Here is a 26,600-nt window from a genome sequence, read left to right on the forward strand (position 1 = left end):
ATATTCAGATAACAGGTTATGCAATTATGTATAAAGACATATAATGTTGGGTGTGAGATTACAATCATATCCAGATCTAAGAGGAATCTTGGATTTCTACAAATCTGAACTTGAATCGGAGAACAAAACATATATATTCGAAGCTCTTCGAAGATATAGTGTTGTAAGTAAAGTTGTTGGGAAAGACAACAGTGAGTTTTGCTTACTCCCACTTATTTTGAATGTTGTTGAATTTGGTAATTATGAGGTTAATCACATTGTATCTGAAGAATTGGTGAATATTATTGACGTCAATGTCAACTATACTGAAGAAAGCAAACAAATTATCAAAAAAATATGTTCCGTACTGCTATTTAATGAAGAAATTAGTATTAGAATGGAAAGTATAAAATCAATAGAATCAATATTTTCCAGGTTTGTTACTAAAGAACTTGTAACTTCATTTATTGAGGAAATTATTCTACCTATACTAAAAGAAAAATGTCATGGTAACGATAGTATAACAAATTTACCCTTAACTGATAAATTGTCTTTATGTAACATTATTCCAACACTGATATTGCCATATTGTAATAAGATAGAAAAAAATAATTTAGTTTTATTGTACCTTTCACTTTGCGACGATGAAGTACCCTCACTTCGAATTGGTGCATCGCAAAATTTAGTACAAATACTAAAAAAAATATTCCCTTTAAGCTGTGATATGACATTAATTGAATATAGTGATATCAAACTTGTTGAGCAAAGTATAATAACGGAAAAATTGTTAAATTTAGTTCTTTCTTTAAGTAACGATCAAGCTTCATGTGAAGTACTGAGATCAATCTCAGTTGGAATAGCAATTCACCTATATACAAATCCGGTATTTTATTTGGAATACATAAGCTCATATGACAGGGATAAACTTCTTTATTTTGTTTGTGACTTTTTAGATAGTAAGTACCATTCACAAAGAAATGCAATAATTAGTGAGCTCTTACCAATATGCCTTTCAATAAAGGGTTATTATCAATTATCGGAAAATGATCATAATATTGTTTTTAGAGGTTATTCATTATCCAAAGATCAGAATATATTGTCTAAAATAACAATTAGTAACAATAATTCTGATTTAATGAAATGCATTTTTGTTATTTTATCAAATGAGAATGAAATTGAAATAAAAAATTTAGTTTTGGATTTTTTTTTCAAGTTAGCAGTTTTGGGGATTGAGATTTATGAGGAAAATAAAAATTTGAGCGAAAATGGTAATAAGGTGATAAAGAGGAGGATTTCGATCATTGTAGATATATTAAATTCCATAATTTCATATATTTACAAGCATCTACCTGAATTTCAATTGGTAGTACATGTTTCATTGAAAAACAATTTATGCACTCTTATAGTACATTTAATAAAGTACATAGAATATTTACCTTCTGGAACTTCATATTTTGGCATAGATATTGAAAAGATAAAAATGAAATTCATACAAGTATTCGTTTCTTATTTCAAGGATTCAGACACTAATGTAGTAATTAGTGCAATTGAGCATTTAAGTGTAGTAATTAATCAAATTAATAAGGAATTTATATTTTGTTACTTATTGCCTCAGATTAAAACACTTATATTCAGTGAGAATGAAATAATTTCTGGCAATAAGAAGCAAATTGAGAGGACAATTGCGGTTCAAAACTGGAGAGTGAAAAGAAGTATTATAAGACAATTGCCTCATTGGACGAAATCTATTGTCTTTGACAAAAAAATTTGTCAACTCTTTAATTCTATCATTATTCGCTGCATTATAGATACAACACTTACTGTAAGTATATCTGCTCTACAATCAATTATGGACATAATTTCAGGATTCGAGGGTTTTGATGAGTGTGTATATTGGACAGAACAATTTATTATTCCGTCAATTTTTATTCCTTATATTGAAAGTAAATCGCACTCAATTGAACTCTCATGTGATACTTCAAATTTACGCAAAGATATTCGAAACACGAAATCTTTACCAGCAGAGGAAAGAAACGAGATCTTTGATTATTGTATTCTTAGCAATGATTATAATAACAGAATTCTAGTGCTAAATACGATATTCGTTGTATTTCGCTCATTATTCTACAAATGGGCATCTATTAACTTTGAGAATATAAAAGAAAACTTAATAAACAGGGAAGAAGACATGATAATAAGAAATGAAGAGGCCGATAAGCTATCTGGAATAGTTATTCTGACAGGGGTATTAGATCAAGAAGAGATTTTCATAAGGTTATCAAAATTGGTTGCCCCAATTATTTACAGTTGTATTACAGACCATATAATAAATGTATCTATTTCTGCGTCACAGTTGGTGCTACAGATCATAAAGCTATTTTCACTTAAAAGCAATTCAATATATAAGCAGTCGTTTGAAACTCCCAATTTCGCTGCGATAAAGGAATCTTTAAGTAATTGTGAAGACAAAATTCTGAAAAAATACTTAATGAACCAGTTTGAATTTGATTCTATCTGGCATTTAAGATCGGTAATGTCAAGCGTTGGAATTGAACTCAATGAAATAATCCATTTTCCTGTTTGTATATACAAGGAATTTAAAGTGATTTTCGAGAAGTACGGCGAAATCGAAGTAAGTGAAAGTGAACAAGATCTATATAGTGCAGTGTGTTCAATCAGGTCATGGTTTGATTTACTCAAAACAAGTCCCAATAAACTAACTTAAAAAAAAAAGAGAATTGCAAGTCGCAGTTTCCTTCAAATTTAAATTCTTGAGCGGGTGCGTTGAGACGAGTCATTATCCTCGGCACCTCTTTTCTGTATTTTCACGACCACTTAGATATTCGAAGATGAGTAACGATAGTATTGACAACAACAAAAGCGATGAAACTATTGACTCTTTAAATTATGCGCATAACCGTGCCAAAATGATGGAGCATATTAAGGAATTGGGCAGACCATTTTATCCACACAAATTCAAGGTTTCAATGTCTTTACCTGAATACGCAGCTAAATATTGTGGAATTGAGAATGGACATATAGAGAAAGATAAAATGGTATCACTAGCCGGGAGGGTTTTGTCAATCAGGACTTCGAGCTCAAAACTTTTCTTTTACGACATATTTAGCGATGAACAAAAGGTTCAAATAATAGCAAATAGCATGGAGCACGATAAAACAACGGGAGATTTCTCTCTTGTACATTCTGAAGTTAGAAGAGGTGATATTATTGGCGTTGTAGGACATCCTGGAAAGTCGAAGAGAGGAGAATTGTCCTTATTCATTCAGAGTTTAATTCTACTATCTCCTTGCTTTCACATGCTTCCAACTACTATATCTGGTTTAAAGGATCAAGAGGTAAGGTATAGACAAAGATATCTCGATCTTATGCTTAACGAAGAAAGTAGAAGAGTATTTAGGCTAAGATCAAAAACAATCAAATATATCCGTAATTATTTTGATAACCTGGGTTTTCTTGAAGTTGAAACCCCAATACTCAATATGATTTATGGAGGTGCAACTGCTAGACCGTTTATAACTTATCATAACGAACTTGAAACAGATCTATACATGAGGATAGCCCCTGAACTTTACTTAAAACAATTAGTTGTTGGAGGTCTGAACAGGGTATATGAAATTGGAAAAAACTTTAGAAATGAAGGAATAGATTTAACACACAACCCAGAATTTACTGCAATGGAATTTTATATGGCGTATGCAGATTATTATGATTTAATGGATATGACCGAGGAATTGATAAGTGGAATTGTACTTGAGATGCATGGAACATTGAAGATTCCATACCACCCAAATGGACCTGATGGTGACTGTGTTTATATAGATTTCACAACTCCCTGGAAAAGATTTTCTTTTGTTGAGGAAATTGAGTTATCCCTGGGTGAACCCCTTAAAAGACCACTTGATTCTGAAGAGAATATATCATTTATGATTGATATCTGTAAGAAGCATAATATTGAATTACCACACCCAAGTACTGCAGCAAAGTTGTTAGACAAGCTTGCTGGTCATTTTATTGAGAATAAGTGTAAGAATCCATCATTTATTATCGATCACCCACAAACTATGTCTCCTCTAGCTAAATGGCACAGAGAAAAACCGGAAGTCACAGAGAGATTTGAATTGTTTGTATTGGGAAAGGAACTTTGCAATGCATATACGGAGCTAAATGAACCTATGCGCCAAAGGAAATTTTTTGAAGAACAAGCAGAGGCTAAGGCCTCTGGTGATGTAGAGGCGTGCCCAATCGACGAGGCATTCTGCACCGCTCTTGAACACGCACTACCACCTACTGGAGGCTGGGGCCTTGGAATTGATAGGTTGATAATGTTCTTGGCAGACAAGAATAACATTAAGGAAGTCGTTTTATTCCCAGCAATGAGGAATATAAAGAGGCCCAATAATCAAGATTCTAATAATTAGAAAGTAAGGGGCTTAGCCTGGTGTAAGAAATAAATTCCAAGGTTTATAACAATTAAATTTAGAAACTAAATGAATTTGAAAGATACTGAATTCATAAAAAGAATATTAGGGTTGAAACTTTCTAGTGTGAAAGACTAAGAGGTATATCTATCTTCAGATTTTCTATTGTCCTGCACCTCTCTCCAAGAGTTTGTTTATTGCTGCATTTATGTCTCCACCAGTTTCCTGTAGTGCTAACAAACAGGCATCATTGTCAATGAAACCCATGTCTCTAAGTTGGTTGAGTTGGGAGGAGTAAAGCTGCGCAGAGGGTATGCTATTCGCAGTAGCATTAGAAGCACCATTTAGATTGCCATTGTTGGCAATCCCAGACATTATAGATGCAATTCCAGGATCATTAAATATATTGTTAATTTGACTAGGGTTAAATGCTGAATTCATAGAGGAGAGTGGACTCCCGTTAAATCCGGGGTTATTTAAACCACCAGAATTAAGGACGGTTTGTATCATTTGTGGATTTAACATCGCTCTAAGCATGTCTGGATTATTTATCATTTGATTAAACATTGGATTATTTGCAGATAATTGGTTAAATATTGGGTTGGAGCGAAGTATATTCTGAACGAGCTGTGGGTTATTTGCGAGCTCATTCATAGATTGTTGAAATAGTGGAGAGTTCATCAAGGAAGAAAAGTCTGGTATGTTACCAAAATTGGGATTGGTATTTGTATTTGCAGTTCCAAAACCACTGAATTGATTGATAGGGTTATTCTGTGTGAAATTCATTGCATTGTTTGATTGTGAACCCAAATCAGAAGAATTCATCACATTATTGAACAAAGAAGCAAAGTTAGTTGGGATACTCGAAGTAGAATTGTTATTATTCGAGGTAGTGTTATCAATATTATTTGAAGAATTAATGCCATTAATAGATGCCTGAGGATCTCTTTTAAGTGTGTCTTTTTCGGAAGCATTCGAGGCTGTTTGTGATTTATTCTGATCAAATTGTACACCAGATCTTACAAGATGCATAGTGTGGCCACTTTCAACCTTAATATCAGTGAGATTGTCACTGTCTTTCAAAATCCTTCCTTTATATATCAATCTTTGGTTGGTACATGGTATTTTTGAAGGCTCAGAAACTCTCTCCTTAACTTCCCTTATTGTGAGATTTTTTGGAACATCAATTGTAAATTGGGTACCCCCAGAAACTTTAAAAATTAAAGAAATATCATCAGAAGACGCCATTTTCTTGAATTTGAATATTTTCAAAGGAAATATTCTGTTCTCAAGTACCCGAGTTTCCAAAAAAGAGCTTTGAAACGCGGTAACAATGCGGGTTGCTAAAACAGTTTCGTCTTGTACAACTATTGTATGAAGATAAAATTTAGAAATAATACAAATTAAACATCTAACTACAAAGGTGTTTATTATCACAACTCAAGAATCTATTTTGAATATATTTACTGAATCTCTGTAATAAATGTTTGTGTTACTCGTAAAATTTATCTAAAGGTACCTAATGAATCAAAGTTATAATAATATTTTAATTGCCAGAATCTGTGAATAGTTTAACACGGGATGAAATATAAGTTATATTTCACCCTCAAAAATAGTATGTATAAATTTAATTTTTCCATTTTCATTTTTTAATGTTGAATTCAATATGTTGAGTTTGCCTGTGCAGGAATTTTCAACTGTTGCTTGTGGGAATAATCGATAGTATTTTTTTTACATTATAATTGTCACTATTCTTATGTTTTTTGTTAGTGATTATACCTGTTTCACATAATTTGCATTAACATTAAAGAGTAACTAGTTTGAATTTGTGTCTGATTGGGGCATAACTGTGTGTAACCATGCATTTATCAATTAAATAATTTTTAGTTCATTCTCATACCAGGTGGAGCCATACCAGGTGGACCCATACCAGGTGGAGCCATACCAGGTGGACCCATACCAGGAGGACCTACCCATTCGTTGTTTGCCGCTGCGTCCTTCATCAACTCAGCTTGTCTGGCATTTGCTGCCTCTCTTGATTCGATTAAATGTATTACAAATACACCAACTGCACATGCAATAAAGAGACAGGTAGAGAGGATGGCAATATAAGCAGCATAGCCCAATTCGGGATAAGGGTACTGTTGTGTGGTAATAATACTTTTTGCGGCTTCATTTGTTGTGTAACACCAATAAATTATTCCTGATGCAGAGAGAATTGAAGATGTGCTCCAGGCAAACAGTAAAAAGTTTCTACTTTTTCCAAATACAAATAACCATACAACAGCAACAATTCCTACAATTATTGAAATGACTAATGCACCTAAACATAAATAGCCGCCATTTGCAAATTTCGTGTATGATGTACAACGCGTTCTAAGTGCAGTTTGACAATCCGTACCGCATGTACTCCCCCACAAGCTTTGTTCAACTTGTGAGATTGAAACGTAAGAGTCTATCCAAGTGCAGATTAATTGTTCAACAGTTGACCATGGTCTTGTTGATGCACCATTATTAAATTTATACATATAAAGCCCAAATTCAGTCGAATATACTTGCCATGATTTATATACTGATTTCTGGTAGTACTTATAAGTAATTTCTGGTGAAACTCTCCATCCGTTCAATATGATTGAGACTATTTGAAGGACAATTGCAGTAAAACCCAATGCTGCTAGTAACTTCCACCCTGCTCCCAGGTTTGTGTTGTTGCTATTATTTCCAGGGCGTGCATGATGAACCATTTATTCCTGAGGTGCAGTAAAAAGAAACTTCACAATAAATTAGCATACATTAACAAATCAACGTTTATATTGCTAACTGTTTTTTTCGAGAAGGAATAGTCTCACGTCCCGGTGTCTTAATGCATGTTTTTTCTTTTTTCTCAATTCTTTAAATATATCTCTATATATTTACATCTGTATCAATTAACTTATGGCTATTTCAAATAAATCGTTGCTTATATTTGAGTTTTTAGTTACCTAGATACCATTTTCAATTAATTTGTTTTTCAGTATGAATAAGAAAATTAAGCCAGATATCAAGAAAAAAAAATATATAATAATAATAATTGATAAACAATAACAAAATATTTTTAGATTTAATGTTGATATTCTTATTTTATGCTTGTTTCTGGTACTAATATACTATATTTATATTTTGTGATTTAAGAAAAAAGTTGAAAATTTGCATGCATCTTTTGGCGGCAATTATGTTATAATTGATCAATGATCATTTTTTGATTTTCTATGATGAACAGTAATGTATTGAAGTTGTCAAGAGCATTACTCGTGTTAATATCATTGGTTCTTGGATTTTTATCTGCGTTGTATTTTAAATGGGTTACTGAAAGCAATGATGGAAAATCAAGCTTTTTTTTAGATGGAGTAATATTTAGTGACAGTGAAAATAAAATAAAATTTACCGATGCAATAAATAGGGCTTGTAGCTTTTCTGAAGCTTACAAAATAAATGATGTTGATGCAATTAGTAACCAGCCATTTGCATTTTTTTTTGAAGGTAGAAATAAAGATGTTGATCCAACTGAATTTTGTAATTCAATGGAAAAAGTTATTACTCCAAGTAAAATTACACAATCTTTGATTATAATATGTCAAATTCTTATTCTCATTATCTCAGGAGTTTCAAACACTAGAATAATTCAAAGAGCGTTAGATGCAGTTACACTAATAAAAAGGTAAGAATTAAAAATTCGAGGTTTAATATAAGTAATTAACTGTTCAATTTTAGGTTAAATTATATTGCTGTTTTTTGTGGAATTTGTTGCTTAATTCATACAGCATCAATATTAATTTATTCATGTTCTTTTTTTCTCAATTTTAGCAATACAGGAATAGATTTCAGGTTTTCAGTGGGTTTTTACGTTGCTGTATTAGTTATCATATTCCCAATAGGAATTTCATATACATACTGGAAAGAAGGAATCTTTTGGCATAATATTTTCGAACAGGATAGGCTTCAATGGCAAGTAGGATCAAATAATCAGCAAACTAACACAGAAAACACACAATACACTTATATACAAGTTCCAACAAATTTCAATAGTTTAATGGGAGGTTTGCAGTCACCAACTGATATGGCAAGAGAAATTGAAAGAAAGGAGTTAAATGAGCAATAGAAACATAAACGTAAATTTTTATATATTCTTAAAGATCTAAAATTAATATATATTAAAATGTTAACTTATATTTTAACTCTGTTAATTAGATTTAGCAAATTTCTAAATACTTTCTCAGTTATGTTAATCGGATCACATTTATTGTTATTTTCAATAAATTGTGATATAATATTCAGTAATGAGTCTTCAATAATAAATATTTCTTTTTCAAGTGTAGAATTATTTAGGTAATAATAGTAATTATTTGAAAGGACTAATAACAGATTATACAGTACTTCATTTTTATTATCTGAATACTCTGTATTTTTAAATTCTCTGATTAGTTCAACAGAATTTATTATCAAAAGATTCATTGTCTCGATAGAATTTGTAGAGAATAAATTTAGTGCAATAGTGTAATTTAGGAATAGGGTTGATATTGAAAGTTCAACATTATCATATAGATTTTTCTTCATAGTAAAAAAAGACTTGTTTTTAAGTATTTTTTTAATTAAATTGTCAATAGGGTGCAATATATCTCTCTTTCTTGAAAGCATAACCTGTCTATTAGTTGGGTTGTAGAACATATTGCACAGGAATCTTAGAGAGATAAGAAATATCCGAGCCGACAATTCGTTGATCTCTTTGTGTTCATATTCATTATCATTTTCAGAATAAAGTGACCCAATTAATTTTAGAATTGATGATATTAACCACCAACCTTGATCGCTCTTTTTATGAATATCACTGCTTTGTGGATGTAATGCAAGAATCCGCCATAAGTCAATAATAGAAACTGTCATCTTTTTGATTCCTAACAAGTTGGACATTTTTTTGTATATTATATCCATTTCAACTGATTTAATTTGTAATTCATTTAATCTATAATCATTAGGTCTATAAACTTTCATTCTATTAAAAAAGTCATTTAAATGATTAATATCTGTATCAAATATTATACATACATTACGTTTATTAATTTCCCCGTTTCTAGATTGAATTAGTTTCGACAATTCAGGAACAAGGTTTTTTATAAGACCATCAATATTGTAGTTTCTAAATAATTTGTATTCAAGAAATGGTTCAAATATATCAGTTTTTATAGTAAGGAATATATTAGAATCAATTTCATCTTCTAAGTTTGATATTTTATTCTTTATAAGATTATATATAGTATTTGAGTAATCTGCAGGAGATATTCCTTCTCTCAAACAGAACTTTTCCACAGAAGTTTGAATATTGTCATCTAAATTAAAGGGAAGGGTTAATATATTTCTGTCGTTTATTTTAATGTGAAATATAAAATCGTACACACCATATGAAAAATATTCATCCCCAGAAAATAATACCCCTGATTTATTTCCAATTTTATTTTTTATTTTCCCTAATAAGACCCAGGAATTTTCCTCCCATTTATATGCATATGTAATTGAATTATTCTTAAATAATTTAATTTCACCGATTTCAGTCCCAATTACTTCATCTAACTTTTCTATATCAAGAATTTCTTCATCCAAGTTAAAAACATCTTCGTTATATACATTATTTTTATTATTTGATTCTTGAATTCCTTGTAATTCTACTTTGTTAACAGTAATTTCTGAGTTCTCGTTATAGAAACCTGTGCTCCAAATTCTGCAGACACCATCATCAGATGCTGTAATTAATGAGTCCGTAGATATAGATTCAGCCAAACTCCACACGGTTGATTGAAGAGAAATTGCTTGAACTAGAGAAAGTTCAAAATTTTCAGAAATATTCCAAATTCCTACTTTGAAATCATCAGATGCGGTGAATAGTCTTGTATCATGATTTTTTGAAAACAAGGCGTCAAAAATAAATGAAGTGTGATAATTTTTGGATGTTCTATATGTAATTTTCTCCTGACCAAATTTAATTATCAATTCCCAGATCTTGATTACACAGTCGTTAGAGACTGTAGCAACGATATATTTTTGATTGTAATTACACTTTTTGATTGCAATTGAACGAATAATATCATTATGAGAATTGATAATTGAATCTACCGCTTCCCCATATGGAATACGCCACAAGAAGAGGGTTTTGTTTTGGCTTCCAGACAATAGGTATGTATTTCCATTTTCAATATAAGGTACTAATCCTATAGTAACTGCGTGAGAATGGCCAGAAAGGATATGCTTACATACAGAGGAGTCTAAATCCCAAATTCTTGCATTACCATCCCAACTTCCAGATACAAGTAAATTTAACTCACATATCTCTTTTATGCTACATATTGCAGATTTATGACCTTCAAATGTTAGTAGTATTTTTCCGTTATCTGCGGAAACGCGATAGATAATTTGATCAAGACCACCGGAATAGAAAGTATTCTTTTGATATTTGTCTAAGGAAGACTTTGATGCTTCAAGTGCTAATACATATCTTGTGTGATGAGATAGACATCTTTCCCATCTCCAATTATTATAACCTATGTTATTCCAGATATAAATTTTATTATCAAGCCCACCCGTCACAATTCTATCATCTTCAAGGATGCATACACAACGAATGCACTTTTCGTGCCCATAGAGCTCGTTTGAAAGATGATAACCTTTAGTTATTCCTGACATAATTAAATTAAATAGAATATTATAAGAGTCTATATTTAATGCAATATTACTATACTATTTACAATTAAATAGGATAAACACTTTTTTTCAAGAGAATTTCAATGTGAAATAGTGCGCTAAACATATAATGAAATATTTTCGCGAAATTCGGCTATTTGTTAAAATATTCAGAAAAAAATACTAGTGAATAGGCAACAAAAATAGAAAGTAAAATGATTAAATTAAAATAAGAATTAAATTTATAGATATAACTTTAGTCAATGACATTGGGATTCTTCTTTTACCACAATAAAAAAAAAATTTATGTTGTGAAAAAACAAACTTATTAATTAATTATTACATTTTTCATTGATTTTGTAGTCTTAGATTGTTTTTATTAATTAAAATGGTGTGTGTTGCTTTTTGTTGTGTGTTAAAATTATAACTAATAACTGTGTGATGATTTCACTTTGGTAATTTGGTACACAGGCACTTTTCTAAAGATATATTAAGAAAAATTCTTAATTTGGGAAATATTTAATAATATTATAAATATATAAATGTTAATTGCTAGGGATTTTGAGAAGTTGAAACAGGATTTGGATAACCTGTTTGCTTTAAAGGAGAAAATAGAAAGGCAGATTCAAGAAAAAGCATGCCAAATTTATAAATTGAATAGTGAATGCATTTCACTTGGACGCTCCAAATTTAATGACAAGGAAATAGGGTCCTTATCTTTTGAAATATGTAAGTATGTTAGTGAAGTTCTGCAGGTAAAATTAAACAATGGACCGAAGGATAATGAGGCCGATGTTAAACAAGAAAGATGTTCCAAAATCGACAGAAAAGTTGTAATCGAGCAAGAGCCAACTTCAGAAAATCTTAATAACAACACAATTAGAAGGCCGTTTATTAATACAAGCAGTTACGCATTCCAAAATGTTTATAATATCGATGATTTCATGAATACAACCAATTGGTTATGGAATAACGAATTAAAGTCAAAGATTATCGAAGTTGCTTCGAACAGGAACAAGAACCTTACACCCGGATTAGTAAAACCTCGGAATACAATAGGAAACATTCAAGGTTTTATGCAAAGCTATAAGAAAAAGCAGTGCAAAGCTTTACCAAAGTTAGTCTGTAGAACGGTTACTATTGAGGATAAAGAAAGAGAAGAAAATATGAATAATGAACAAAATCCATTTAAAAGTTACATTAAAAGAGCATTTAAGTCATAGAGTTTGAGGAATGCAAATTTCGCACAAGTTTATTGTGAATCTCGCCCAAAACGTATATTCAATAGTGTTTAGATTTATTTAAATTTACTAAATTATATTGTTTAATACACAATTATTCCAGATGTCATTTAAAAATGAACTTGATAGAAGGTATTATTGTGTCAACACCATCATCAATGTCACAACAACTGACTTCTAAAGTAACATTGTTTTTTGTAGGAGGAAATATTTTTTTAGTTATTTGTTCTATAAGCGTTTTAATAGGTAATAACTTTCTTTCTTCGTGCGTCGGCATGTATGCATTGTAAAGGCAAACGTTACCAAAAGATATAATTTGAGCCTCAATATTCATTTCTTGTGCGAGGTAGTCAATTATGTTCTGTATTGTCCCATCCTTTTGTTCAATAATAAGTTTGTCCCACGAAGTGAAGCCTTCAGGTTTCGCCTTCAATGGACCACCAACAATAGGGTCGTATTCCTTTGATTTGGTTTTATGCGGCGGCAAAGGCTCCGTTATCACAAATAAAGGAAGAGATAAATTGATAAATGAATTTTTAAAGTATTCAATTTTCTTTGTCTTATTTGAAGCAACTTTTAGGGCTTCGAGTGTAACTAGACCTGTTATCATCGCAGTCGTAGTTGCCATTGCGGGTATTATGCGCCCAGCAATCATTTTACATTTATGACGGTCACATTCTGTTATTGAATAATTTCTAGCTCTTAGATTGGCACATGAATTCATGAAATCAATATGATAATTAGTATCATCATCTTTTTCAAATTCAATTGGTTGTATCATTTCAATACATCTTCTCTTTTGTGGATCTGAAAGTGAAATCAACTTATTTAAATATTCGTCGGCATTGTTATCATCATTTTGTGAACTTGATGAATTTTCTGTGCTCTGCTTCTCAGTTATGCCATTTTCATTTTCATCAACTTTAATTAAAACAACTTTTGCAGTAAACTCAGGTAAAGAAACTTCATTCACAACCCTTTTTATAAGTAGATAGTCCTTTATCTCTGGTAATTTTACCACAGAAGAAAATAGATTAGATGCTGACAAAACAAAATTGAAGTGTAGGTTATCATTAATATCCAATTTAATAGGGATTGGGCACCTTTTTGGACCTGACCAGAAAGGGGAGCCATCATTATTCACGTGATCAGGTGGAAAATTTGTTAGAAGTTGTTTTATTTGACAATAAAAGTAATCGTGGAATAGTAGTATTGACTTTTTAATACAGTCTTCGTGAGTAGGGCTTTTGAAAGATACCCAATTGACTAGTTCGAATATTTTCTGGATTTTATCCTTTACTAAATTAGGATTGCCTCGTTCTTTAAGTTGAATGATGTACGACTCGGGACAATTTAGGAAGGCAATTGTTTCCTGTGGGTCTGATGTAAATATTCCCTGAAACGCGTCTCTTGCCCATTCAATCGTATGCTCTATTGCATGAGGAAAATGCTTTAGGGTACACAATGGTATACTTTCCTCTGCAGGGTCACGGTTGTCAGAATATGATTGAGTTTGGTGGGGTAGATATGTCTCACTATTTGCCTTTGTTCCAAGTGTTCCACTTTCCAAAAGTGGCTTTTCAAACCATAAACAACGATCATTTATGTACATTCTTGAAGGAACATTATCAAGTGCATTTATTACAAAATTTATTTTTTCCCAGAAATTGTCATCGAAAATGTCCTCTGTTTCGGTTCCTACACGAGTTTGAAGTGAGATAATATTGATTTCTTTATTTATTGTTTTTATAACTTGACCAGCAATTGTACTCTTTGGTGATCCTACATGACTTTGTCTAAAGAGAAACTGCCTATTTAAATTTGAAGTTTCAATGTTGTCCATATCAGTTACCGTAATTGACCCATTTTGACCACATCCTAATCCCAGAAGTGCCATGTTTTTAAGGAATTCACATCCCAATGCGCCTGCACCTACAACAAACACATTCATTTCCGCAAGAATAGCTTGAAATTTTCTACCGAAAATAACAATTTGATCGTCATATCTACTATTTAACGGCATAAATTCATCTGGAGTTAAATTTTCAGTAGACTTTAGAGAAAGTTGTTCAAATGAATCAAAAAAGAAGAATTGGCGTAACGGAGTATATTTGCCAACAAATTTCACAATTTCCTGGGCAGCAATTCCACCCAGAAAAGAGGCAATAGGAGAAAGACAACATCTTGAGTATTTACATACATTTTCTATTATATTTTCATCGATTTCATCAACTGTAACAACGAAGTCCTTTTTACTGTCACCATTTTTAATTTTATCCTTAGAATTCTCATTCATTGTTTGGGCTATCGAATAACACTCTTTGATTGCCTGTAAATCTGTGTGTTCTGGACGTGACCCATTTATATCGGAGTATTGAAGGACTGAACTTATCGCGAAAAAAAGTTGTTCTGATCTACCAAATTTATTTAAATCCGGGACTATTAACATTCCTTGATTATCACATATCGGATATTCCAACGCCTCCTTAAGAGACTTAAAATTGTAATTTACTGGGACTTTCACTTGAGTCACAATGCCTTCTCTTTCATATTCACCAAAGTAGCCATTTCCAACTTGAATGGTGAAGTGATGCTTTCCTGTATAGGTAATTTTATAAGGACCAGTACCATTAAGTTCGTTCATACCCTGGACTTCTTTAAATATAACAAAGTCACCTTCTTGAAAGGGTAGAAGTTTCTCTGCCAGACAAAATACCTTTATTTCTTCATCTTCTCTAGTTATGTTAGCAATAATTGCACTCTTCGGTTCTTCACCATTGGAGTCAAATACATTAAAGGATCGACCAAAGTCTACAAAAATTGAACCACATAAACCAAGGCTATTTGCAGATATAAAACCTATATTTCTCGAACTACTTCTACAAATTTCATTATAATAAAGTTGGTCTGATAGTGGAATATCTGCACAGACAATGACATCATGATCAAATATTAATTGTTCCGAGATCTTGCCATAATTCACTTTAACATTTACATATTCATTAAGTCCTGCTAGCTTATTGACACATGCATCGGAACGTCGGTGTCCTTGTTTTACATCGACTTCAGTTATGTAAAAGTTTGAGCCCATATCTGAATATTTACATATCTCATCATCAACTAAGGTTACTGAATTGGGACCTGCGAGAATTATATTCTTGGCAATTTCAACTCCAAGTCCACGAAGCCCCACAATAATTACTCTTAATTTAATAAGTTTACCCATGGCCTCTATACCCAAAGTTCCAATTTGGCGACTATAGAGATTGGTATCAATTTCATCTTTTCTATTTGTATCCATTGGAAAAAAAGTCTTTTTAAGGGTATCAGAAAATTCTCAAAGGATTTCTAATGCTTTGATCTCAAAATTGTAAATAGTAAACTCCGAATATATTTTATTCAATATTGCCCCCCTAATCCCCCATTCCATTTCAAAATTTTCAAGTTGGCGCAATTAATAAGGTAAAAAAACACAAGTATTTAAATATTATAACTAAATTATTAACTAATTATCTATCAGTACAAAAGACATTTACTATGTCTAGTAATTAGAGTTTATTTTATATCCTGTTTGTCGGAAGATAACCTTTCTCTAAATTTCTCAATAACACACTTAATCCTCTCTAGTGCCCTTTCGTCAGTTCCAGCGCAATTTTCAGGTAGATATGGAGGGGAGACGGTTATTCCCATTACTTCAATGTTTTCGTTGTTCCAAATACAATTGGGATGAGTTTTATGGATAAAGTCAAATGTCGCCTGACCTATGGGTGTAACGTTTCTCCCCCAGTGCTTTAGATTAGACATTGCATCTTTTACTGCTATTTCTTCCCTCTTCATGGCAATTTCAATAAAGTTCTCTGGTAAATTTATGTCTATTTTTGAACATCTTCCTTCTGGAAAAGGTTCCACTTCACAAACTGAATCGCTTCTAATCACTTTGAATTTGCTGTACCCAATTTTAGTGTCTTCCTCTAGAGAAATTAAAATACAGTAAATACAGTTGTAAATTAGAACTTACTTAAAACAACAAAATCACTGTCGGGAAAAAAACAGCAAACCTGACCTCTAAATACTTCCCCATCTGTAGTGCGAACAGATACTGATTCTATGAAATAGTTGTTATTTATAATGTTCGAAGCTGTTTTTTGAAACCTACCCAAATATTTTAATTGTTTCATTCGATCTAACACCTATAAGTGACTCAAGTTCTGGAACAAAATGTCCAAGCACAAATTAAAAAAGAGCGAATAAAAATAAGGAACCCTGGATCCACAAAAACCATTAGATATCGATATATATTCGAATATCTGTCATTCAATTGTTTTGTTAGGTAGTCAAAATCCGTTATTAAGTGAATAAAGTCACTTAGGCGGCACAAAAATACCGCCATTTGTGGATTGATTTACGCTTCATGTCGTAAACTGACTAAATGTGCTATTTTTATTTGTGAGATTAACCCACCATTTATTAGGCGACAATTAACTTGTTCTTACAGAACTCCAATATTAAACAAATTTAAATTCTTTAGATGTAATTCTTAATCTAAAATAATTTTCAAATGGTGTTTTTTTTCAGAGATCTTTTTTGGTGGTGTAAGTTTGACTTTGATAATTGTCCAACTTTCCCCGGTTCAAGTTCAGATCTGGAGTTTAGAGTAGATGAAAAAACGTATTTGAATCTGCTAAACAACCATATTTATCTCGAGAATGATAATATTATAGATGACTATTTATTGAAACAGGAGGCGAAAAAATTAAGTAGGAATTCAACTGTCATGCAGTGTATAGATCAAGGGGACGAGAAGTCGAAGAAAGAAAAAGTGAGAAATTTTATGAGATTAAGTCAGTCATTCGCAAATGAGATGATTAATGGAGTGAAAATAGAAATTGTATTAGGGGATGGCAAGGCGCATAAACTACACCTATCACTTAACAGGGAATTAAATGCACTACATTTACGCAGAAGTGGGAAGAAGCTAGTCCTTCCACTAAATATAGTTAGCTCTATTGAAACCTCTACAAAGAATCTTATTTCAGAAGCTCCTGAACTCCATAATGTAGATGAGAGCGAGCTTGAACGTATTGTAGCAATTTCAACAGTGACAGATGATTGGTACATATTTATAATGAAAAATGCGGATATGAGAGATCGGTTCTATAGACAAATGAGGTTATTAGTTGCATCAATTAAAATAACGTTGGTAGGAAATGATAGATATTGGGGTAACACATTTAATGGAATTTTGTTAGATTCTGTTCAAATTGAGGACGACATAGATTCAATAGAAATATTTGGAGAAGAAGAACAGGAGTTTTAAGTTATTGAATTCTAAAAAAAATATATGGGATAATGCCTCTTGTTTAATTCTATTCTAATATTCCGATTTATAAATTACATCAAACTATTTTTTTTGCATAGTGCTTCTGAATACTCCCAAAGCTTTTTTGATGAATTTATATCAAGAGAAGCTGGTGAAGATATACTCAATGAACATTGTGAATAGTATCCTCCTGGGAGTAAATCTTCTTCTTTTGAGGAACAACAAAACAACGTTGTTTGTGCGCCATAAAAGGGAGTTTTTGCAAAAAATTTCATAATAGGATAAAGTAACTTGAAAATTACACTGTTATCAACGTATCGTGATAGGGATGTGTCTACGCAACCAGGATGTAGTGCAAATGCACTAACACCTTTAGATCCATATCTCATTTGAAGTTCCCTTGTAAAATAAATGTTACAAAGTTTGCTAATACCGTAAAATCTAATCCTATCGTAATTATTTTCATTTACACTTTCCAACTCAGATATATCAAATCCAAAAGGAACAGAAAGATGCGCAATACTTGAAACGTTAATAATCCTACTCTTGCTTTTCAGTATAAGTGGTAGTAATTTATTTGTTAAATGAAAATGTCCAAGATGGTTTGAAATAAATTGGAATTCAACACCATCAATTAACTTGAAAGGAGATGCCATTATTCCTGCATTATTTATTAATATGTCTAGCTTATCTATCCTGGAAATCACTTCTTTAGCACATGCCTCAACACTTTTTAATGAAGTCAAATCACATTCTATAATGTGGACCTTGGTTAAGGGTTTATCAAATAATTTTATCCTATTTGCAATTTTCTCTATTTTTTTTGTGTTTCTACAACAAAGAACAATTTCTGACACACCCCACTCAAGTAATTGTCTCATTGTTTCGAACCCTATTCCGCTCGTACAACCAGTTACCATCGCTGTCTTACCCTTTAGTAAATTCTTCTCTCTTAATATCCTCTTCGGCAAACATACTCCTCTTGCTATTAACCTACATACCAATAATAAAAGGATATAGTAGAGAATGGAAAAAGAGAATTCAGAAAAAAAATGTGTTCTTCCCCTGACAATTTCAAGGTTCCTAATAAAAAAAGGAACCAATATACCAAGGAGGAAGGTTAAGACACTAAGAAAGGCAGGTTCAGAAAACAGGGAACTTACTATCACATAGAACAGTAAGACTGCATTCAACATTGAGACTCTGAAAAACTTTATTGATTCAACCCAAGAAAACACTTTTTAGCGCTAGGTAGGGGATATATCGCACTGCGAAAGTATTTACAATATCTTAAAATAATCGAAACAAAACAACGGATGAATAGCACAAGTTTATTTACATAAAAAAGAAAAGATACCAGCTCAATATAAAAGCTAATAAACCGATTAAAACCCCCAAATTACAGTCAATTGTATCTAGGTTGAATTTGCCAATTGCCTTGTATTCACAGACAATATTTTGCCGCCGTCTCTTTTTTAGTGCCGAAATAATTTAAAATTTTTCAATGGCGTGTCTTATCCGACGTCTCCTGCTAATAATCAAAAGGATAAAATTCTCCATAATAGGGTTATAGATAAAGTATAAATATTAGGCTGCTTGTGGTTAAATCGATTGAACAGGCGAGAAGCACTGACAGTCTCCACAAGCTTGATTTTGAGTATTATTAGTAGATTAAAACATGCCATCTCCAGAAAAAGCAGCTAAGAAAAAGCAATACTTTGAACGTTTGGCTGAATACGCTACTTCTTACCCAAGAATTTTGATAGCCAACGCAGATCATGTAGGTTCCAAGCAAATGGCAGATATTCGTCTCGCTTTGAGAGGCAAGGCAGCCGTGTTGATGGGTAAAAATACTATGATCAGAACAGCCTTGAAACAAATGCTTGGCTCTAACCCGGAAATTGAGAAGTTGATTGAATTAGTTCGATTAAATGTAGGACTGATTTTCTGTATTGAAGAGCCATCTGAGGTTCGAAAGATCATTGAGGAGTATAGAGTTCCTGCACCAGCACGTCAAGGTGTGATTGCACCTTGTGATGTTGTTGTCCCGGCAGGTGCTACGGGTTTGGATCCGTCACAGACATCCTTTTTCCAGGCTCTTGGTATTGCTACCAAAATTGTCAAAGGACAAGTAGAAATTCAGTCTGATGTCAATTTAATTGAGGAGGGTAAGAAAGTTACAGCCTCTCAAGCTGTACTTTTACAAAAATTAAACATCAAACCATTTTCTTATGGACTTAAGATCAATAACATTTATGATAACGGAAGTGTTTACAGTTCCTCAGTACTCGATATAACGTCAGAGGATCTTATTTCTAGGGTTATTGAGGCAACTAAATACGTGGCAGCCTTCTCAAAAGAAACAGCTATCCCAACTCAACCTTCGGCTTGCGATGGTATTATTTCTGCATTTAGGAATTGTGTTGCATTTGGCTTGGATACCGAATTTGATTTCCCTGAAATGCAGGCAATTAAGGATGCATTGGCGAATCCATCCGCTTTTGTTGCGGTTTCTGCTATTGATAACAGTTCCTCAGCCACACAGGCGTCTGCACCAGTTGAAGAGGAAGAAGAGGAAGAGGGTGATCTTGGTTTTTCACTATTTGACTAAATTAGAAGGATAGTCTAGTTCTACCTACCTATTTAACTTTAGTATTTAAATCATTATCGCCTTTTTGTTTTTGGTTTTATTCTTTTAAAAGTAGAATACGTAGAACACACATATTGGTATTCTTTGAGTCGTATTAAGGTGTAGTTATTCATGGCCGTTTACCTGCATTAATAAACCTATTGTGACTTTGTATTGAGAACTAAGAGATATCACCAAAAATTAAATAGTAGAAAATTGAATAAAAAATAAAATATTGATTTATTGTCAAAATAATGAGTTTGATTTAAAGATTATTTTTAGTGTTTTCGTATTGTGTGCATTATTAAATGTTAAGGTTTTTTTTTCTCCTAAAATGATTGATTCAATATCAACTGATTATGCATTTGAATATATTAAGTATTTGGAATCCTTTGAAGATGTCTGTAGTCTGGCACTTATTGTACGTTAATATAGAAAGTTTATTATTAAAAACATTTTTTTTAGAATGATGAGTGGTATGAATTTATAATTTCATATATAAAAAGTAAGAATTTTTCTAATAAGTTTGAAACTTTGAGTATTGATGATTCACACCAAGAAAAGGTAAGTAAAGCATACTAATTAAAACAATAGAGTAAATTGACTTCAATTTGTTAGTGTAGATTCTGTAATTCAATTTTTAGTATCAAATTTCCAAATATAAAATCAATTACTATAAAAACAATAGAATTTGACACTAGGATTATTGATTATCTCGTTCACAAATGCGATAATGTTGAAAAATTAAGTTTGATAACAAATAAGAAGATATCAAATGGTGTTATTACAAACCTGTGTTCTAAACTTGAAAAATTAAAAAAAATAAAGTTAGTTCAACATTTTGGAGTTGAAGAATGTCCTAGTAAAGATGGTAACTCACAAATAAAATTTAGGGAACGTGAAATTGTAGTAAGAAGACCAAAAAAAAACATTTTTGATAATATAATGACAAAAGAAGGTACAATAAAAAAGTACTTGAATTTTTATACTCAAGAAATTTCGATGAGGATTGAATTTGCAAAAATATCAAATAAATTATATTGAAGTGTTAGATGATAATTTTCTACAATTGTAATTTTCTACAATATTTGAAACCAACAATTTTTCTATTGGATCTATGTTGTTAGATAGTATTTCGATTTTTGTTTCATTTGTCATCATTATAATCTTATTTCTTTTTGAATGAAGCAAGTTAGCACATATAATATCAGGTTTATATCTTTTTAAGTATTCAAGAGATTTAATAAGTAATTTGTTTTCATCTGTCTCAAGTTTAAATAAAATAATAAAACAGTTGGGACAATTTTCTCTGACTTGAAGTATAAACTTCGGTGTCTGATAAAGCTGGATGTTAATACAGGGATTATTCAAACTTAACTGATCATTTTTAGTAAATTCTAAGGGCACCGATATTTTATCGTTAGAAAGTAAGTTCCGTGGTATGTAGAAATCAGATACTGCAGCAGCTAGATAAAATATAATTTTTTCATTATATTTTGCACATTGAGAAGAAATCATTTTAATTCCCTCACTATAATCAAATATTGATTCAAATTCAATAAGGAACAATTTATCAGCATATTTCCTGAAATTTTTTGATGCTTCTGTAATTTCTTTAATTTTTTCAATTGCGATATTATCTTCTCTATTTGAAAATGCCAACATTATTTCATATTTGGACGGAAATTCGATAGCGAATGGGAGATTGCTTCCCTTTCTGTGAAAGAATATGACGCTAAAACCATGATTCAGGAAATATTCAGCAGAATAGGCACCCCTTGTGCCAGTACTGAAGTTTTCAATAAAACGCACTGTGTTTTTTTCCAAAGGTACATTGGTTCCGCCACTGGTTATTACCACAATATTTCTTTCAAATAACAGTATTTCTTTGGAAATAAACTCTGAAAGACCTTTTTCAATTGTAGATAGATGTATTTTCTCCATCAGAATGTATTAATCTTTCTATTTAAAATTTATAAATTCACACAATTAATGTTTTTCTTGTTAAAAAGATACATCATTTATTTATGTTAGAATGAGAGAAATAAATAAATTTCTTAATATTAAATGAAAGAATAAGTAAAATATAACTTAACAATTAAAAATCAAATAAACATTTTAAACAGTTTTTTGTCATAATGTTTTTGTGTATTTTAGCAATTGAGGGTCTGGTAAATACTGCGCTGAAACTTTACAATTATTAGAATTTTTAATACATAAAAGTAAATTTTATAATAAGGAAATACAGTGTTAGGATTCATAGGATAATTTTTAGAATCTTTTGCTTTGTTTTATTATTATAAGGATGAATCTGTAATTTGTTCTCTCGAAAGATGCAATCTTCTCAAAGTTGTAGTATTTTATGTTGTATTTCAAACTGGCATAAAGAATCAGGTAACAAATTTTATGATGGTGGAATTAGAAGTTCAAATATATCACATTCTTTGGTTTTGAACAAAAGAGCACCTATATATGGCGTAGGTTGCATGGAACAGTCATATGAAAATGACTATTCGGTAAATAGTGGGCCAAATGGAAAACGCAAATTTAAAGATTTTTTAGAAAGTAATATTCAACCTGGATGTGTTCCGAATATTTTAACTATTTCACGTTTACTTTCTGAATGGAGAAAAAATAATGAAATAAAAAACAGTTTTGTTATGGAGTTGATAGATTTTACAAGATTATGTGGGGTAAAAAGAAATGTAACTTATAAGGATTTATTTGAATTACTTTCAAAATCATTTGAGTCAAAGTTAAAGACGAAAAAGATTAATGATAGCTTAAGCTATAAAAAGTTTGATTTTTTAGCATCAAAATGCGTGAAGCTAGTTAATATTCCACATTTACTTAGTTCTATAATTATGGTTTTGACAAAATTCAATAGATTACCAGAAAGAATTTTAAATGAATTAACTACACCAGATTTACACTTATTTCCAAGTTTTCTTTCGTTCTATAAAATGGCTCCTATAAAGCTACGTCAACAGATGTGGCTTAAGAGACCGGATTGGTTTGTTTATGAAATTTTGCCATTTATTATGTTGTTTACAAAGTTGTCTTCGAATGTTGATTGCTACTCATTTAACAATAGCAAGTATAATGATTTTTATAAAGAAGTAAGGCCCTTAAGAGAGGTTAATAGTTTGTTAGAAAAACTTAAAACTGATATTGATAGGGATAGTAACACCGAAATCAGGAAATATATAGAAGATTATATGTTAGAATTTTCAAATGGAAGTTCGTCATTTTGCACTAATTGTATTGGGAACCATGTGCAACATTCAAATTCAATAGACTCAATATTTTCGTTTATTTCACGAATTAAGGCCCTTTATACATCTTGTGTTGAGTTGGAACACAATGAAATTGAACTTTTTGGAGAGTCTTGTAAATGCTTGGCCTTTAGTTGTATGGATTCGTTTGAGTTTTACAAATGTTTCTTTCAATTGCAAAGAAATGAATATATTCATTCATCAAATTGTATTAATTTGACAATTGGGAATATAAATAACTGTCTTGATTCATCTTTTAAATCTATTAAAGGCTGTAATAACTTTAATAATTCAGGAAGAAATTCATTTAAAGGAGGTTTATCACATACAAAGAGTGCAAGCTTGTCAAATTACACAATCACTAATTTAACTATATGTGGAAATATCCTCAAATTAGGGAGAATCGTAGCCTACATTTCTTATTGCATTGGGAATTATAAGGAATTGTATTTTTATTTTGTTAGTACACTCAAACAAATATATCTGGATTCACTCTCACATAATGTTGGTGGAAAAATTATTCATGGTGATGACTTTAAGTCAACCCAAGGAAATTTAATTCAACATGAAACTGTTTCTTTATATGACAACTCTCATTTTTTTCGGAGGTATTTAATTGAAACACACAATAATTCAAGCAATGAGAAGGTTGATTTGAGGAAAATTAAAATAAATGATCCCGAATTGAATAAACATGAAATTGAAACAGATAGACAAAAATATAAAAACTTAGAAAATCTCCAAAATACTTATTTTGAAAAAAAAGACATAAAACCATTTAATTATCAATTTGAACAAAAGTTAAATAACTTTTCTGGTGAGCCATTATTAGCAACACTTAGAGTTTTTGTTGCACTTAGAATTTTTCACTTTGAAAACAAGACCAATTGGAATGAAGATGAGGATGTAAAAGTAGCTGATTTTGATAATAATGCATCAGGAAATAAAACAATTGATTTAAATTCTGAGAAAATAATAGGAAACAGTTCATCTAAGTGTGAATCTTATATTCCACTTACGATTTCTGAATGTGATCCTATTGCTTGGCCATGTATAAATATCATCGGTAATATGTTTAGGGATGGGTTCTCATCTAATAAGAGTCAAGAACTATTAGTAAACGTTTCATCTACATTGGTAATAAAATCTCCAGTGGAACTTGCAGAAATTGCCTTTGTTTTTTCGGAACCTCATTTTTTGTTTATTTGCTCTGAATTTGTTTTAGAAACATCCATTCTAACAATGTTTCATTCTTCAATGGACGCTCAATTAGTTCTTAATCCTCAGAGGAGAAAGATACCAATAGGACTGATTTCGCTTGGCCTAAATTCAGTGTTCTTAACTCATAAAAACAGAAATGCTATTATTGAAAGTTCTAGTTTCCTTAATGTTACAAATTCTAATTCTTTAGTCAATGGAATGACCCTCGAAAATAATATTGCTAGTATGACACATATTTCTCAACTTTCAAATTTTGGTAATTCTCAATATACAGAGTCGAATGTTTTATCGAATATTAATATTCAATCTAATTTGAAGAAAAAGCAAAAAAAAATGATTTCAGATGATTCTACTTCAGTAAATACGAACCAATATAGTGATTCAAATTATAATTTTGCAATTAGATTAGATGCATTACTAAACTTGCTAACTTCATTTAATATTGATGGAGGCTTTATAGAGAATAAAAAATTTGAAATCAATAGTGAACCAATAAGTTATTTAACTAACATTCATATATTTGATATAAACAGCAATTTGAATTCTGCATCTATGAATCCAATAAATAGCGTTTATGCGAAAATATTAAAAAATCTAAACAAATTGAATTACACAATATTTACAACATTCCTACCTTTGGTTGATCGCTACTTAGAACTTTCAATTTCCACGGAAAAAACAAATATGTCTAATTTAGGGAAAGAAACAGAAGTTATCAATAAAGTGAGAAAAAATGAGGTTCTCAAATTATATAGAAACGAGCTTATGGAATACATTAATTCTTTATCTTCGAAAGAATATTGCCATTCAAATGACATTTCATTGAAATTTGTTAGGCTTATCTCAAGTTCGTTGTTCTTCACTGGTGTAAAACCGACATTTGCGAGACATGAAAACTCTCAAACATACCATTCGATGCAAAATATTATTGGATTATATTATGGATATTTTCATGATAATAACGATAAGATTGATCAAAATGTTTCATTTTTGTGTAATCAAGCATCTGTTCCATTATTACCCTCTTGTATAAACCTATCAATTAGACTACTGGAAGTTTCTTTTTGCTCTGATTGGCTAAATCAGCTTTTTTTAAAGTCTGTACTCGGGCTTTTACACACATATCCCAAAATATCAGGTAAAAATGAAAAGAACAATGCAGAAAATGGTGATGTGGACTTCACTATTTGTAATCATATAAAACCAGCAGGTGTATCCCTTCTTGCATCTATTCCAGAAGATATTATTCAAGGTCTGCTTTTTAGAATTGTTCTTCCAAGTGTCAGAGACCCGTTAATTAGTAGCTCTGAAATAAATGTTGTAAACGAAATAATAGCAAATAAAGATATATTGAATCTATTAGATAATAAAACTAGAAAAATTTGCATTGAGAGACTTTGGTTCAGATGTCCATTTCAATTTGCAGTTAATTATGAATCGGTAAATGAACAAAATTCATCAAATAAATCTTCACAAAAACTACAGATTAAAGACATATATCAGTATTTAGTTGATTCATCCAGCGAAAATAAAGAAATAAAAGAAATAAGTCTATTTATTCCATACAAAGTGATGGTTTGGGAACACCATTTTATAGGGAATAACGACTCGTATTTCATTTTCATCAGGTGGCTGGTTTATTTTCAAAAGTTGTGTACCATACTAGATAAGGAAAGTCAAATATCAAATAAACTACTTATGATAAATGATTTAATAGACTTTTCCAATAACAAATTAAAGCCAGTCAAAAATTAGAATAGGTATTTATATTTAACATCAGAAAAAAAA

General features: G+C 31.1%; 15 protein-coding genes across 15 annotated transcripts; 8 read left to right on the plus strand and 7 right to left on the minus strand.

Annotated features, from left to right (window-relative positions):
* Positions 1-43: 43 nt before the first annotated feature.
* On the plus strand, positions 44-2,704 carry FG386_000775 (uncharacterized protein; the record flags this gene model as incomplete). The annotated part of the gene is made up of 1 exon (XM_067340119.1): positions 44-2,704. One exon carries the CDS (start codon positions 44-46, stop codon positions 2,702-2,704), a length of 2,661 nt encoding a protein of 886 aa, XP_067195927.1.
* Positions 2,705-2,828: 124 nt separating this feature from the next.
* FG386_000776 (lysyl-tRNA synthetase (NOB+tRNA synthetase)) lies at positions 2,829-4,418 on the plus strand (the record flags this gene model as incomplete). The annotated part of the gene is made up of 1 exon (XM_067340120.1): positions 2,829-4,418. The coding sequence occupies one exon, from the start codon at positions 2,829-2,831 to the stop codon at positions 4,416-4,418; it is 1,590 nt and encodes a 529-aa protein (XP_067195928.1).
* A 162-nt stretch (positions 4,419-4,580) lies between these two features.
* Positions 4,581-5,666, minus strand: FG386_000777 (DSK2 like protein with a ubiquitin domain; the record flags this gene model as incomplete). The annotated part of the gene is made up of 1 exon (XM_067340121.1): positions 4,581-5,666. The coding sequence occupies one exon, from the start codon at positions 5,664-5,666 to the stop codon at positions 4,581-4,583; it is 1,086 nt and encodes a 361-aa protein (XP_067195929.1).
* A 635-nt stretch (positions 5,667-6,301) lies between these two features.
* FG386_000778 (multitransmembrane protein with signal peptide and GMGPP repeat at C-terminus) lies at positions 6,302-7,162 on the minus strand (the record flags this gene model as incomplete). The annotated part of the gene is made up of 1 exon (XM_067340122.1): positions 6,302-7,162. The coding sequence occupies one exon, from the start codon at positions 7,160-7,162 to the stop codon at positions 6,302-6,304; it is 861 nt and encodes a 286-aa protein (XP_067195930.1).
* Positions 7,163-7,669: 507 nt separating this feature from the next.
* On the plus strand, positions 7,670-8,556 carry FG386_000779 (uncharacterized protein; the record flags this gene model as incomplete). The annotated part of the gene is made up of 2 exons (XM_067340123.1): positions 7,670-8,115; positions 8,262-8,556. The coding sequence occupies 2 exons, from the start codon at positions 7,670-7,672 to the stop codon at positions 8,554-8,556; spliced, it is 741 nt and encodes a 246-aa protein (XP_067195931.1).
* A 65-nt stretch (positions 8,557-8,621) lies between these two features.
* Positions 8,622-11,129, minus strand: FG386_000780 (uncharacterized protein; the record flags this gene model as incomplete). The annotated part of the gene is made up of 1 exon (XM_067340124.1): positions 8,622-11,129. One exon carries the CDS (start codon positions 11,127-11,129, stop codon positions 8,622-8,624), a length of 2,508 nt encoding a protein of 835 aa, XP_067195932.1.
* A 539-nt stretch (positions 11,130-11,668) lies between these two features.
* FG386_000782 (uncharacterized protein) lies at positions 11,669-12,349 on the plus strand (the record flags this gene model as incomplete). The annotated part of the gene is made up of 1 exon (XM_067340126.1): positions 11,669-12,349. The coding sequence occupies one exon, from the start codon at positions 11,669-11,671 to the stop codon at positions 12,347-12,349; it is 681 nt and encodes a 226-aa protein (XP_067195934.1).
* Positions 12,350-12,473: 124 nt separating this feature from the next.
* FG386_000783 (ubiquitin-activating enzyme e1) lies at positions 12,474-15,668 on the minus strand (the record flags this gene model as incomplete). The annotated part of the gene is made up of 1 exon (XM_067340127.1): positions 12,474-15,668. The coding sequence occupies one exon, from the start codon at positions 15,666-15,668 to the stop codon at positions 12,474-12,476; it is 3,195 nt and encodes a 1,064-aa protein (XP_067195935.1).
* A 254-nt stretch (positions 15,669-15,922) lies between these two features.
* Positions 15,923-16,545, minus strand: FG386_000784 (uncharacterized protein; the record flags this gene model as incomplete). Its single annotated transcript, XM_067340128.1, has 3 exons — positions 15,923-16,338; positions 16,386-16,472; positions 16,524-16,545. The coding sequence occupies 3 exons, from the start codon at positions 16,543-16,545 to the stop codon at positions 15,923-15,925; spliced, it is 525 nt and encodes a 174-aa protein (XP_067195936.1).
* Positions 16,546-16,925: 380 nt separating this feature from the next.
* FG386_000785 (uncharacterized protein) lies at positions 16,926-17,684 on the plus strand (the record flags this gene model as incomplete). Its single annotated transcript, XM_067340129.1, has 1 exon — positions 16,926-17,684. The coding sequence occupies one exon, from the start codon at positions 16,926-16,928 to the stop codon at positions 17,682-17,684; it is 759 nt and encodes a 252-aa protein (XP_067195937.1).
* A 74-nt stretch (positions 17,685-17,758) lies between these two features.
* FG386_000786 (uncharacterized protein) lies at positions 17,759-18,607 on the minus strand (the record flags this gene model as incomplete). The annotated part of the gene is made up of 1 exon (XM_067340130.1): positions 17,759-18,607. One exon carries the CDS (start codon positions 18,605-18,607, stop codon positions 17,759-17,761), a length of 849 nt encoding a protein of 282 aa, XP_067195938.1.
* Positions 18,608-19,365: 758 nt separating this feature from the next.
* FG386_000787 (ribosomal P protein) lies at positions 19,366-20,298 on the plus strand (the record flags this gene model as incomplete). Its single annotated transcript, XM_067340131.1, has 1 exon — positions 19,366-20,298. The coding sequence occupies one exon, from the start codon at positions 19,366-19,368 to the stop codon at positions 20,296-20,298; it is 933 nt and encodes a 310-aa protein (XP_067195939.1).
* Positions 20,299-20,650: 352 nt separating this feature from the next.
* Positions 20,651-21,329, plus strand: FG386_000788 (uncharacterized protein; the record flags this gene model as incomplete). The annotated part of the gene is made up of 4 exons (XM_067340132.1): positions 20,651-20,737; positions 20,782-20,880; positions 20,935-21,287; positions 21,311-21,329. The coding sequence occupies 4 exons, from the start codon at positions 20,651-20,653 to the stop codon at positions 21,327-21,329; spliced, it is 558 nt and encodes a 185-aa protein (XP_067195940.1).
* Positions 21,330-21,351: 22 nt separating this feature from the next.
* FG386_000789 (uncharacterized protein) lies at positions 21,352-22,260 on the minus strand (the record flags this gene model as incomplete). Its single annotated transcript, XM_067340133.1, has 1 exon — positions 21,352-22,260. One exon carries the CDS (start codon positions 22,258-22,260, stop codon positions 21,352-21,354), a length of 909 nt encoding a protein of 302 aa, XP_067195941.1.
* A 389-nt stretch (positions 22,261-22,649) lies between these two features.
* Positions 22,650-26,567, plus strand: FG386_000790 (uncharacterized protein; the record flags this gene model as incomplete). The annotated part of the gene is made up of 1 exon (XM_067340134.1): positions 22,650-26,567. One exon carries the CDS (start codon positions 22,650-22,652, stop codon positions 26,565-26,567), a length of 3,918 nt encoding a protein of 1,305 aa, XP_067195942.1.
* Between the last annotated feature and the right edge of the window lie 33 nt (positions 26,568-26,600).

This window comes from Cryptosporidium ryanae (genome assembly GCF_009792415.1).
Source record: "Cryptosporidium ryanae isolate 45019 chromosome Unknown contig_17, whole genome shotgun sequence".
Taxonomy (NCBI): domain Eukaryota; phylum Apicomplexa; class Conoidasida; order Eucoccidiorida; family Cryptosporidiidae; genus Cryptosporidium; species Cryptosporidium ryanae.